Here is a 15,117-nt window from a genome sequence, read left to right on the forward strand (position 1 = left end):
ATTTTTTATTTCATTTCTCTGAAATAAAATTTCCCCATCTCAATTTCTAAAGGGCTACACCAAGAGAAAAAACTGTTCCTTAAACAGCTAATGCCGTTTAGCCCTTAAAAGTCTGAACCATGAAATTATTGCCAAGAAATTCAATTTCTTTTTACCTTCTTTTTACCTCAGAAACAAAAGTCTAATCTGGATTTTTATCAGACAACACCTGCTCCATGAATCGTCCACATACTATTCACTGCAGCCTAGGGGTTGCAGTAGCCACAATACTATCTGAACTGGGACATCAGCATACATCTGCCTTTGATTACAATATAAAAGATTTACCCATTTATTGCTGAGCAGAAAAGATTCTGACAATGAAACCAACGCATCTGAACAACCTCAAACCCAGCACTGAATTTAATCAGGTCCCTAGAAATACACAAAGAAATACAAGTTTGTAGATCATAGATCGGATGTTAGACAGTTGTTAAGACAGGCATTCGTACAGCGATTTCTTCATTTACTAATAGGTTACTTGGGTACCTCATTCACTGTACTTATAGCAACAAGAGGACAGCTGTTGTTACAGCATTTTTCTTTCCAATAAGCTACCTCGAGCTGGGTGAAAAAATGCAAATATACGGATGTTAGGCACTATTAGGAGAAAGCATAGCATATATTTACATTACTATGCAGATGACACCCAGCTTTATCTGGCGTCTGACCAGACACTTAATCTAGATGGCCTTGCCTTGACCTCCAGTAACACTGTGAGGAGTGTGAGGTTTCTTCCTGTTAAAAGAGAGTTTTTCCTTCCCACAATCGCCAATTGCTTGCTCATAGGGGGCCGTCTGATTTCTCAGTATTATTGTAGGGTCTTTATCTTAGAATATAAGGCTTTGAGGTGACTATTTTTGTGTTTTGCTGCTATATAAATATAACTGAACTGAATCTAACAATTAAAAGATGATTGTTTTAAACCTTTAATGTACATTGAATTTTAAATAAACTGGTTTTAAATACTTCGCTGCCTATAAATACAATGCGTTACAAAAATTAAGCTAATCCTGCACATGTGATTATTAATTTGTGATGATGTATAATGTGTCATTTTATTATGTGGCTGTCTGTCTCAATTTTTGTATATGTTTTTTGTACACAGGTCGCTACTGAAAACTAGATCTCAATCTTAATAAGACTGCATATTTAAATCAAACATTTGCACTTGAATATAAAGTTGCTGACAAAGCAACAATGTGTTTTCTAACATAGCTTCTAGCATAACTAAGTTAGCAAAAGGTATGTGAGCTCACTAGATATGACTTCTCCAAGTTTACCATCACAGTCATCAGCCACTCAACTAGCACTCATCTAAACCTGCTCTGCACCCGTGTGGGTCACAGTGCTATTCTTAAAAAGGTTTCATATTCTACAAGCTCTTTATTTCAGCTATTCGGATATACCCTCACCATTCACTACACTATAAACAGGGGTTTACTCACAATAGCACATCCTGGTGTTTCGAGGTCTAAATATGCCCTAGGAGGCATTTGTGTTGCCATAGGGTCCTTTGCCTTTTGAAGTGTGAGGAAAGCAGCAAAGACAGCAGAGGACGGAGGAAAGTGAAACATGTGGTATGTGGAAAGGAGCCATAACCATGTTGATACACAACCAAGTGCTCAGCTATAATCAAATCCACGGCTATTTTAAAGGATCATAACCCCACATCGACCTGGAACAGTTAAAAAAAAATCTATATCAGCAGTGCAGTCTATATAAGGTGGATAGCAATGCATTTAAAATGACTAGATGCTGAATATTTTCAAGTGTGAGATGGTGACACTGCTCTTAAGGGGTTTCAGGGTTTAACCGCCAAAATTTTCACAAATGCGTTTGTTACCGTCATATCCAGGGAAAAATTTGAGAGGAGAGCCACTCCAACTGTTTTAAAATATAACCACAAGTCCATTTCAAGACCCGTGGAGGCGCCAGAATAGTTCATTCTTGGAAATGGCCTCTGCTTTGGCAGAGTAACTGTGTGAGCACTGTGTGTGTGTGTGTGTGTGTGTGTGTGTGTGTGCGTGTGTGTGTGTGTGTGTGTGTCTATCCGTGTGTGTTTTTGCAGACTTCTGCACTGTACGTGTGTGTTCCTACTGGAAGAGAGCGAAGCACAGAAGACACACGAAAGCTGCTTTTTATAATATAATCTTAAAACAGAACAAGTACCTTGATTTAACATTTTCTCACATTTTCTTGAGAAGTCCCGTAACACTACAAGTCATTTTGCTTATGTTTGGTCTGTTCTATGACAAGCTGACATATCACACAGGGGAAAAGGTAAATCAAGACAGCTGCACCAAGTATAAAACATCCCACAGCTTGCAGTCATGTAGATAACTGCTGAGACTTTTCCAGAAAGCAAAAGCTGAGGTGTTTTGGATTTTGAAATGTCATTACTGCCCACCAAGAAATTCTTGACACATTTGAACATGAACAATATACTAGATCGTAAAATGATTGTGTTTTCAGTTCTACTTACAGTTGTCTCTTTAAAATAATAAAAAACTAAAACAATGAAATACAGGCAGCAATAAAAATATGGCATAATAAAAAACATCCCCACAGGAGAGCATCTTTCACAGGATGAACTAGATTAGCTTTTTGTTTTGTTTTTTAAATTACCTGCAGACATTCATGTTTTTCAGCCTTTGAACAACATATTTTTGTGAGTGGCTTAACTTAGCAGAAGGATCCTAAAACATAATTTAGTTGCAGAGACAATTAAGCCCTCAGTAACCGTATTGTGAAACCAAATTGGCAAAGTCGGAAGCATGATATTCTGATCTGTTGATACAGATCGCAACAAATCTCGGCTTAGTCATCTCTAATAATGTTATTGCTCGCAAATTACATTCAGTGACCTGCAATTTGTGATTGCTTTGATAAAGCGGAGGAGGAGGTTATGTTGTGGTAAGCAGTTCAATGGTAAAAATCTCCCACACAACATGAAATTTTACTCTAAACTTCACGCTTCCTTTAGTTGCTACAGCGACTTAAGGCATAATATAGCATGTTTGTGGATACTTGTGCATATGCATGTCCAAACTGTTCTCCTTAGGAGCAGACCCATGTCATTCGTGTTCAAGACAGCTGCAGAGGCATATCATGATGCCAGCGCGCTCTCTGCCAAAACCCCATTCCCAGATTCCTAGATTTCCACAACTAATCGGCCAAAGGATCTCAGTGACATGTTGCTGGATGACTAATGAATACCCCTGATAGCCAAGCATGTGGGTGTTTTGAGTTATACCAGTAACATGCTGTTGTTTTAAAGCTGATGGTTTTGACAGGGTGCTTTTTCTCTTTCTTCATGCTTAGTTCATAGAAAACACAAGAACAAGCCAACTGGGCTTTGAGATCTGTCCCGCTTCAAGCCAATGGTGCAGGATCATCAACACATCTGCTTGACATGCAAGACGCCTCATTTCACACACATAATATAACTTTACCCTACTCCTAAACTTACATATGCCATATTTACTAGGCGTTAAGGGCTTTTGATAAGTGAGGCCACGGGTGTGAATTTCCCCTTTACCCTCTGCTAGCCTTGGACGTAGCCACAGCCCCGCAACACTCAACAAGCTGTGCAGCTGCACAGCAGCGTTATATTACCAGTCTGTGAATGACAAGAGCAGGTTGGGTCGCACACTGGTGCATACAGAGGTGCACAAAATATTGTCATCTGCTTGCAGGAGGAGGTTCTTGCTACTGCTGTCTGTGCATATGCTGCATGTGTCACCTGCATTTGCTGTACGTAGCAGGATTTGTTTGCATGTTCCTCTGCAGACTGTATTTTTGAGAGTCACTCTGCCGGATATACCGTACACGTGTGTTGCTAATCTCAGCGTCACTTGGTGGCAATGCTATATTGGACCTATGGCCCTATATGGTTTCTAAATGCTCTGACTATGAAAGGCTCTTTCCAATATAACTTCTCAAAACTAAAATATCTTCACTGTTTTTTGTTTGTGTGCTTTGTTCACAGAGACACAGCTTTTTAATGTCTGCTATGAAACAGAAAAAAATCCATCGGACACCACACATCCCTGATAAGCCTTATCTGTTTAGCAGGGAGTCTGCACTCGCTCCCAGTCTTTCGCTTTGCTAACCTGACTGAGCGTGTGTTAAAGCAGAGAGTGAGACAAGGCCTTTTCGGAGCCTTTGCTGTGACTGGAAGGAAGATCAGGGGTCACCCTGTAAAAACATTCCCATAGCGCACCTCCCCCAGCCCTCATCCCTGCCAGAAACGTCTCAGCACACTACAGGGTAGCACATACTCATAGCGAGAGGCGAGAGAGACAGTTTCCAAATGAAATGTGGATTATTTTTTAAAGTAAAGACCTTGGATCTATAAGTAAACAAGGGGTAAAAAGTAAGTAAATCGAGCAGAAACATAGTTCTTCATACCCTAGAAACCTGTGTCCTCTTTTATATCTGTTTTGACTACTTTCATATTTAGAGCAGCCTGATTAGTTGACCCATATTACCTGCTCATATGTGAGGATTCATATTTGCTTCTCATGCTATTTGAGGTCCATCAGTGCACTAAATAATCATTATTAAAAAAAATACAGCTTGTAATTTTTTGTGATGATGATTTTTCCCCTGGTTTCTTACTTTAATAAACAACATACAACATCTTATATCTTTATTATATTCAGTAACACATACTGAAGGGATGTGAAGCTTTTATTGTGTTTTTTTAAAAATATAAATTAAAAAGCATTAAACCACCATGTTATATTTTATGCTTAATTTATTACAGATCTCTGATATTATAAATGACTTAATGTTATTTAGAGGTCATGCTTTCTGAAGCTATAACCCCTCTATGTCTTCACGTGACTTTATATTCTTATTTTAATCTTTTTGATTCGTTTTACCTTGTGCAAAACATTTTTTAAAACTTACTAATGACGCACACGCACACATGCATACACACACACACACACACACACACACACCCCTACGGCTTCCCATTATTGAGCGCAACTCTAGTTTAATCTGCAAACACTGTCCTGATCCCTGGCAATGCTGCAGCTTCTGGATAGCCTCCCAAACTTCATGACACAGAGAGCAAAAAACAGTCAGAAAATGAAAACCACAGAAGAGGCCCCTAAGTGTTGACATATAGACAAACAGACTATATAGGACTCGCTGTGTGTGGTTTGTTGTTGTACTCCTTTTTTCTTCTCTGTAAGATCCAAGGCTCTCTCCAAACATACTTGAGTCTGACGCACTACTCTGATGAAGTGAGGGCCCTGCTGGGGGAACAATACAGGCCTGCCTTCCTGACCTCTCCGTCTAGCATATCCTACAGACACACAATGACTGCCTTAATTACCAGCCTCCATTCCCACCGCTAGGGTTTTCCCCAATAGCTCCCATTCAGAACCACGGTCTCTCCCTAAGGTGCCCATTCAAGTGTGATACAAAGCTAGCAGTGTCAGTCCCTGATCTCTTGACACCAAACTCAGTCCAGTGTGCCAGCACTTGCAGCCTCACAGCGTCTCTGTCCGTCCATCTGCTTGTCCGTCCTCTCCTTCAGCCTAGTCTTATAAAAAAAAAAAAAATTGTTTCTTTTTTTCCATACGAATCGTCTCAATTAGGAGCAATTAGTTAAAACAAATGCCAAAGTCAGTATGATGTGGATATTTTATTCAGGTAGGTTTTAATGGCTTTCTCAGCTCACTAACGAGTTAAAGCAGAGAGAGATAAGACCACGGTTAAATAGCTTGTTGGTGCATCATTTAAATTACCTGTACAAAGTGGGTTTCACATCTGTCTTTGAGCCTGTAAATTAATCCAAATGAACCTAATCACACAATTTTAGCATCAAAATAGCTATTAAGCATCACTGTAAGTGACTCACACACACTACATGGCATATTAACCAATGAGAAGAGTCTATGACAATTTCTACAGGGAAGAGCACAAGGCTGCATCTTGAAATGCTTTCCTTTGTTTAACCAACAAGTCAAACCCCCAAGATAAACAAATTATATTACCAATACTGTAAAAAACAGGAAATAAAAAAATAGCAAAACTAGCCTTTTCAAGCACAGAAGAACAAAATCGACTTTTTTATGTTGTTATGGATTATTGAGTATAAACTGATGTTGGATAAATCTGTGTTACTACAACTCCTAAGAATATGAGTAGTATGAGCTAACAGAGCTTTTGGCCCTTGTCTGCTAACAGGACATCATGCTGTAGTGAAAATGTGACCTTTGACCCTCTGATTCCTCCTTTCTCTCTGAGTGAAAAGTGAACCATCCTGTTCCCGAGTTCCCGAGGCCTCATTATGGGGCTGAAAAACCGTAACACTGTCTTCACTACTGTCATAGCCACCGTGTATATATTTTGCTATATATTCAGTACCATCTGTTAAACATCCAGTAGAGAGGTAAAACTGCACATTTTTCAAAGGATTTTTCACTATAGTACAATAACATAACAGATACTGAAACTTGGTTCCAAAATGAGTGCTGACCTGGTTTCCCTCATGCTGCAAAAACACAATTACATAAAGCAGTGTGATGAACAAGAGCTCCGAACACATTATTGTTTATTTTCTTTTATTATCTGAAGCCTCCATTTTTAACAGTGCTGGCTCAGCAACGTGATGGAAAAAGTGTTACATAAGAAACTATCCAAAAATAAGCTAATGGAGCCCTCTAACATCATTTAGACTGTGTAGCCTTCATCTGAGCGTGAAAAGGAGGACTAATCAAATGACACAACGTGCATAATCCATTTCCAGCGAGAAAGCTGACGGACTTTACGGCAGCTTAGCTTCACCTAAAAGCGAGCAGATGGTGCACCGTGTCTTCGTCCATATTTCAGCATTTAATCTGCAAACAGCTGTGAGTTTATCTATCTGCGGCAAATGTAACAGCATGCTGGAGTCCCAGAGATCGGGTTTTAAGTGTCACAGTTACCAAAACAGGAAGTGGTGTGATTGTTGACTCAGCAAAAACTGAGAGGAACAATGGGATTTCTGGACAGAACGCAAACCAGCTGGCAGGAAACCACACTTTTATCATTCTTTTAACTTTGATTTCCGTTTAGAGGAAGTGCCCTCGCTCCCCTTTCACTGGTCCGCTGTCTCTCGGCTCTTATGCCCTTCTCAACCTTTCAGACTATGCCCTCTCTGTGCCAGACAAACACAATAGTGCTGAATGGCATGACAGTGACACATCCAAACTGCCTCCCTGCCCCGGCAAAATAAGTGCAGCCGTGTCAGAACCTGCCCCTGGGGCACAGCAGATCGTGGGGGTAAAATGTGAAACTCTTTCTCATGACAAATGTTGAATAAATCAATGAACTGGTATTTCATTAAAAAATATATATATTTCAACTCAGGCAAGAGTGGGTTAAACATAGATTAGAAAAGCAAAAAGACAGATGTAGGTTCTTTCTCCTCGCAGGAACATTAGCCTCCAGGGAGACTGCAAACGTCTCCAGCTACATTAAGCTCACATAATCTGCTGGACTAGTGAATAATCAGCACTGGGCTGAATAGCAAAGAAGGATAGAAAGCTAGTTTAGACAATTTCGCAGCATGTTTCCAACACAAGAGTTGCAAAATGTTTTGCCAAAGGTTTAAGACGGTGTTAATATGAGATAGAAGTTGCACATGACACCAGAATTTAGACTGTGCTTGAATTTCTTACTGCTGACTGAAAAAGTTGAATTTTAATAGGAAGCTGGAGTGCAGAGCCCTTTAAATATGTGGGACACTTTATATTGGTGGCTTCAACAGTCTGTTGAAGTGACAGCATCCTATTATTCTGACACTTTTATGTTAATATTCATACCCACAGCTCTGACAGAAAAAGCCACACTATGTGCACAAGATTTGCCAAACATGCAAAGGACTTGTTGCAGTTTTGGCAGTATTATTTCTAGTGAAGTGCAGCCACACTTTTGAGCCTTTTAGGTCTCACCACCATTGGGCTGTTTTACACTAGCAGCTGTTTTTTTCTGGATCTTATTTAAGGCAGCCCACACCTTTGTGCTTGTTCCAACCACAGGAACTCCCGCTGCAATACGTCTTTCAGGATGTATCCAGGGGACTGTCCCCTGAAAAAATGCTAACTGGTTAAAAGTGAATCTTTGAAAGACCAAATGAAGTTGTGACTGTGATCAGAAGACTGCTTTCTATTCAACCCTTGTAAAATTTGCCACATAGAGGAGTAAAATAAACCGGAGCGAGGAACAGCCCCATTCACTCCATCTATTGTTGTTTCTGGTGACACAGACCCAAAATTATTCATCTGTGTTGTTTTGATGCACTTGGAATTTAAATTACATTAAAATCTCTTACAAAATTAAATGATATCAGCTCATAAAATCTATAAGGGAAATAGAAAGGGTAAATGGGCTAATTATAGTGGCTATATTATGTCTGAGAGAGTCTTAGGGATGATCAGATTTTTGGGATTGCAAGGCAGAAGTGTTGATTAAACTATCATAACCAGCAGAATGTAATGAAGTCTCTTGTTTTAGCACTGCAGAGTTGCACAAACAAAGCTAAAAAGTTTCTAAATTAACTGTTAGAACTGACACACCAATAACACCACCACTGAAACGTGAAAGCCCCGCCTCTCGTAAACCCCCCCAAAAAAACTAGCATCCTTGTTAAATGGTTAAATTAATTTTGGCTAAAAGTGCTAAAAGCACTGAATATCGTCTTTTTGAAGTCTCGGTTAAATAAATATTGCCCCCAAAAAGATCAGACGTTAGATCCTCATGCTCAGATTAACTGGAAGAGATAACACATGCTGGAAAGGTGAAACTCGGCTAAAGACCTGAATCAGATTCGATTAAGGCTTTAATAGGAGTTGCACTCTGCAGGAAATTGGGTGTTCCCACGCTGAGCTAAAATACTTGTTTTTCCTAAAGTGAAGCAAACACACACAGCTCTGTGCAGTGATGTAACGCTGGTAAATTACAAATTTGCAGTTTGTTTTTGACAAATCACAAACACACACATACAACAACAAACTGAAACATTAAAAACATTGCACAATTCTCTCAGCGTGACTGCCAACCAAATCCGAAAAGGATCGCCGCTCTGTCAGAGGCAAGCGCCGGAAAATTTAAAAGCAAATATGTTTTGTCAAAACCACTGATGTTTGTTATGGTAGACAAAGTGGGCTGCAGTAATGACAAGTCATTATGTTTACCACCACGGCTGACGGGAAAGCACACACTCTGGAAAGTCACACGTTGCTCTTTTGCCTCTCCTCCGAGGACGCCCTTAGTTCAAAGGTCAACTCTCGTCTCCACTTTTACGGGAGATCGTGGAGACCATTTGTTACAAAGTACAAACTCCTGCTGAAACTCACGCCACGTGAGGCGTAAATGCCATCGCAGTGATTTGCATTAGATATACGCAAGTGGAGATGCCTGCCGACTGACTGGCAGCCATAGACGTGAGAGGGAAAGTTAGTGCCTGTGCTTTTAGAGTGAAGCATCCTCTGCAAAAGCTTTTGGTAAATTAAATGGCTTGATTCTATCTTCTGTCATACTCTGCTGGAAATATTTAAAATACATAGACATCCCACTAACACAGTCCAAATGGGAACAAAAAAGCTTGATAAAGAGGGATCTGTATAGGGATCACCGTGCTCTTGCAGACAAACCTGTACAACATCTTTGGCTATATCATCATCAGCAATTTAAGCAATGAAAATTCTAATGCTTATGTAAGTTGGTTTGATGCTACAGCTGCATAAAAGCTCTTGTTTAAAACAAAAGACTATACCGCTCACATCTGTTTGTTAGATATAAAGCAACATCTGCTGAGCACAAAGTGTGAAAACAAGAGCAAACCGCTAGCCTGTTTTACTCCACAAAAGCTGACTAATTAACGTGTTAATGCATATTTAATGCATATATAAATATATGTATCACAATGCATATTTTTAGAGTGGACACCACTGAAGAAGAAGCTACCATAGGAGCAGGAAAAGCTTTAGGTTCTGAGTGTTGAGACAGACAGAGGAGCCAGAAACCACCAGCCATGCAGTCAGTAGACAACCAAGTTTACCACTTGACCCACAGCTGCCTCTTTGCATTTAACTCATAAAAAGAAAAAAATAAATAAAAAGCATCTTTCCTGAAAAATAATGAATGTTGCTTAAAAAGACCAAATGTTCTCAATCAGCTGATTGTCAAACAATGCCTCCAAAAAGTTCAGCAGCTTTGGTTAACCTCATATGAGAGATGAGAAACCACATTTTTGTGGTATTCTCCCAGCAAAAAACAACAACAACAACAATCTGGCATTTCTCAGAAGAATAAGAGCGTGCAGTGCTAACTGAAGATCCTGGACAAGGGGGTTGCATAATGTTCAGGAATGAGGGATTGTAAGTCGAGAGTCCAGCGTAGCTCAAAGACACACATAAAACATACAACACCAAGATCCACCCCCGCCCACCCATAAACCTGCATTACAGCAAAGAAACTTTCCATGAGTTCATCTTTCTACCTCTGGTAAACCTGTCAGTCACTGCATCACTCTGATCACTCAAATCAGAGGTGGGGCCAGCTGTTGAGAGGATTAGTCCTCTAAACAAAACCAAATCATGAGTGCAAGTGGAAGACATCTTGGAGCGGGGCCAGAGCGTGGCAGCGAGAGGCATTCTGCTCATAACTAGGGGAGCGACGTCATTTTCCCGAATAAAAGCCAGTTTACATAACACCTCTGTCCCCATGACAGGCAGCACTGGGCAGCTGCTGCCAGACCTGTGGCTTTCACTCAGCTACAAGTTTCCTGAAAAATAAATCTCTCAGCACAACCACAAACCTTGCCTGTGTTTCCAATATTAACATGTAAAAACTAAAAAAAAAAGGGGGGGGGGGGTCTTCAATTTCAATTAATGTATTAGCACTTTGGCCTACCTCTATATACTCAAAAAGCAAAACAATAAAGAAAAGCTAGAGAAAGCATCATAAATAAAGGAGAAACTTACTTGATCCTTTGACAGTCTTTGCACAAAGCACCTCAATAAAAGGCGGTGAGGTGAAGTAGACGAGGAAGCTTTTACATACTCTGTGCTGGACTAGGATGACAAACTTTGCAGGACCCGGTGAAGCAAGAGCTTCTGTTTTCATTGCCAAAGCCTTTCTGAACAGGACAAACTCTTTCTTAGTACGAACACACGACTGCACAATGTAAACCAGAGTACTGATCATTTAGAATGAGGAGTTCTTGTTTAGAGAATGACACCAGACTTGGCGAGCAAGCACTCTTAAGAAGAGCTCTTCTCGCTTGTGTGTCACATATATTATTCGGATCTTCAGCTGGTTAAATAAGGAAGAACTATCCTTGGCTTAGGCATGCAGTGACAGGTGAGAGGGCAATAGTGTAAATGATGCAGCACAAATGGAAGGTAAGCTTATGGAGGAAAAGCCCAGGAGAGACCTAAATAACTGAGATGGTAGGTGTTGAGGCTGTTTGGAGACTTTGCTGCTTTCTGAGTTACTGCTGGCAGTTTAACGAACAGCTGAAAAACAAACCAGAAGTAGGGTGAGGGTGTTTCTGACATACACAATGGAAAGATTCATTTCACTGCTCCCTGCTGTCAAAGGGGTTTTATTTAATAAAGGAACAGTTTAGCCTTTTTTCATCTTGAAACGGTAAAGTGAAACTTAATATACAGCAGATATGGTTTTAGTACTAAAGACACTAAATTGTGAGTCGTTTAATGTGCACCTGTGCCAGCGCCGAGTATCACTTCATCATTGCTCACATCCACATGTACAGTATTAGTTGAAGGAAGATGGAAGGTAAAACGTTACATGTTGCATGATATAGTACAAAACCAAATTCCAGGAAGAGTTGTGATGATCTAATTCCCACACACTGCAGTTTGGGGCTGCCCAGGAGATATTTCATCACTACACTGGTCTTATACAGACCTCGTGAGACCAGTCATCATATGTCATAAAGCGAGTCAAAGCATTTTAATCTCACATCTGCTCCTCATTACACTTTCATGCAAAAGAAACTTAGGGCTGGGGTTCGGCTGTTGCACCTCACCCAGGGAAAGGGAGAGGAGACAAACGGGGGAGGCAACTGAAAGACGAGGGAGTGTAAGGTCCAACTAAAAACTCAGAAACTCCACAGTTCCAAGGGAAGGTGCTTTTGTGTTCTTCCTATGAAATTAGCTCACTTGGCACTCCATGACTTTGCCTTTACAAGCTGCTACACAACAACATAATGACAGATTGGACCATAGCAGTTTCACAGTCTAGTCCTAGAAAATACACTTTAATTTTGCTACAGCAGCTACAAACGAAGCTTTTCCTTTCACACATTATGTTCCGCTATAGTTCACAGAGAGACAGACAGGCAGGATAAATATATAAATACTTTTCTTTTCCAAATCAAGCTACGGTTTAGGGGTGTTGACAACAGCTGGAGCCCCATTTGTCACACACTGGTGGTACCCAGTAACCTCGATACTAGACCTCAAGGTGGATTTGTCATGGTGCCTCGCCAAAAAAAAGGATAAAAAGCTGCATCATAACAGGCTGAATCAGTGGGAAACAGAGAGAGGAAAGCTCCCACTGAAGTTTCCCACTTAAACTGTGGCTGTAATAGCGACAGTTTAAGTGGATGTACAACTGTGGATATAAAAACTGTGGCTACATGTCAGAAAATGGCACTTACACTACTTACTCATACACAGTCAACATGATGATCTGATTCAAACCCTTCACCTTTGACTTGGGAGTTTAAAAAATATGGCCGTGACATAACATGTGCTTATAACATGTAGTCTTTTTGTTGTGCAGTGTTTTGCCAGTCAAGACAAACACACACATACACACACACATGACTACAGAAGACAGAGGCCAGCCTGTTTAACAAGTAGGTCAGACCAGATCCAAAAAGAGAGGAAGAAAGAAAGAGAGTGAGGGAGAGAGTGACTGACTGCAGCAAGCTTAGATTTTAGTGTCATTATTGGTTTGTATGAACCAAATAAAAAGTCATTGAAGAAGTCTAATGTCAAGATTAAGCAAATGAGACACACTGAAAGATTTAACAGTGATTATAAGCCATCTGTGTCACCTGATGACTAGATTATGTCATACATGTGTGTTAACAGTCTCACCTGAGGGCAGTCTTTGATATAGTGGCCCTTGTTGAAGCACAGGTGGCACAAGTAGTTGGGTGGGGGTCTTTTGTTCGGTTTTCTTGTTTCAGAAGAGAGGGAAAGGTCTGAGAAATGGTCCGTCAGGGAGTTGAGTCCGTCCACAATATTGTTCAGGGAGCCATAGGGAGACACGTTCTTATACACGTTGTTGTTTAAGGCCTGAAAAATAACACCAGATACAGCCTGTTGTTAACATGAAACTCTGCTTCTCGTGAAATGCTTAGATTACGCGCCAGGTTCCTAAATGTGCTCTCTGTCCTGTTTGCTGTTGTACAAAAAGTAAAGAAAAACTAAACAAAAAAACGGAAAAAGAACTCCAAGATAATTTTGCTCATTAAATTCGGAACATCTGGCACGAGGCCCAGCTGTGCTCATGAACTGGAAAAGTACTGCGCATGTCCTCAGAGAAACACAGGACAAAGTATGACTCATTGTAAACAAGATGGGAAGCATGTTCCCCCGGCCACCCAGCGGAACATCAGCATTAACGCCATGCACTGCTGGTGGTAAATTATCCGCCGTCCGAGTCTGTAGTCTGCTCGGAGACACAGGATGCACTGTTGCGTGCCACCAGGCCAACTGAATTCGCAGAAGATGCTCTCTGAATATTAATAACAGGGAAAGCGCTCCCTGCCTTTCCTTATTTCCCTTTTCGTTCATGTCTTCCTCTTTTCAAACGCAGTCCAGAAGAGACAGACGTGATTTGACCCCTGGGTGAAATTAATCTGATTTTAGCAAATATTCATACAGCCAGGTAATTAACCTAGGAGAAGCCTAACTAATTATCTGGCCTGACATTTAATATCGGAGTGACCGCTCTTGAGAAAAAGAAAAGATGTCAAAGAGTTCGTAGGCATGTGGAAATCCACTGATAAACTCTTTAATATAACCGAAGGGTATGCATCATTTTAGGACACAGGCTTGTGTCTGGGAAATTATGTTACTGTTGATTTTAAATGTTGCACGGCACAGAAACCTTACACTTGGCAACCTAACCAGGGCTGAAAGCCAAATCTCTATCTGGAGACTGTAAGATTGTCTTGCTAACCAGCTCCAGCTTTAAGAGCCGTGTTCATTTATTACTTGTCGTTGCTGTAAATCAAGCACTACAGCTCTGTAGTTTCTCAGTTTCCCCATCTGCTGCATGTGTTCCAGCTCTGTGTACTACTGCATCCCTCCTCCAAATGGAAATGTACACATTTGTGCGCGTTAAGTTTTACTGCAGCTTGCGAAATCATTTTTAACAAATAAAAAACAGGAAACTTTGCTCTGTTTACATTAGGAGCATTTCTTCAGTTTGGCTTCTAACCACCTACTGTCAGCCCAAAGGAAACGGATTTCACACACATCTGCTAATGGTGGGGTGAGATGGTTTGTTTATTTTTGCGTGTGTGACTGAGTGACTAGTCCTTGGTAGGTTGTGTGTTTTGTGCCGTGTGGCAATAGATGAGGGGATGGCCAGCCACGGTGTGCCCAAGACAGGCAGAACAAGTGTAGCACATCTGTGAGTGTTTTCACAGGTCCGGTGATGAGGTGTCACACAGCAGGAGGTCAATAAAACACTGCTGTTTTTAGGCCAGGCTTGTGGTGCCACCTGGGAACTTTAAAGGTGCACTGATAAGAGGTAGAGTAATCCAGATAGTTTCTAAAGTAACAGTAAAAATATGTTAGGGGGGCTTTTCTGCCTGCAACTGGATTGTAAAGGAGGCTTTTGAGCAAAGCTGTCAGCAGACGAATCTGCGATAAGCGTGCTCGACTTGTGCCTTGTCGTCAGCGACTTCATTAATCTATATCGCAATTTCACTCCAAGCAGGCTGTTGTGTGATCCTTCACCGTGAAAACAACCACATTTCGCATTAGTCATCTCATCATCAAATCTCTGCAGTGGTTTGTTTAGCTT

The 15,117-nt window shown here is 40.8% G+C and overlaps 1 protein-coding gene across 1 annotated transcript in view; it reads right to left on the bottom strand.

Annotated features, from left to right (window-relative positions):
• The window catches only part of zcchc24 (zinc finger, CCHC domain containing 24), a 40,048-nt gene that overhangs the window by 23,178 nt on the left and 1,753 nt on the right, over positions 1-15,117 (bottom strand). The window contains exon 2 of the mRNA XM_084947720.1: positions 13,176-13,376. Within this exon, the coding sequence (XP_084803846.1) occupies positions 13,176-13,376 (201 nt within the window). The remainder of the gene's footprint in view (positions 1-13,175; positions 13,377-15,117) is intronic.

The sequence above is a fragment of the Perissodus microlepis genome, chromosome 13, assembly GCF_051167445.1.
Source record: "Perissodus microlepis isolate ML-2025 ecotype Zambia chromosome 13, ASM5116744v1, whole genome shotgun sequence".
In the NCBI taxonomy this organism is placed as follows: Eukaryota; Metazoa; Chordata; class Actinopteri; order Cichliformes; family Cichlidae; genus Perissodus; species Perissodus microlepis.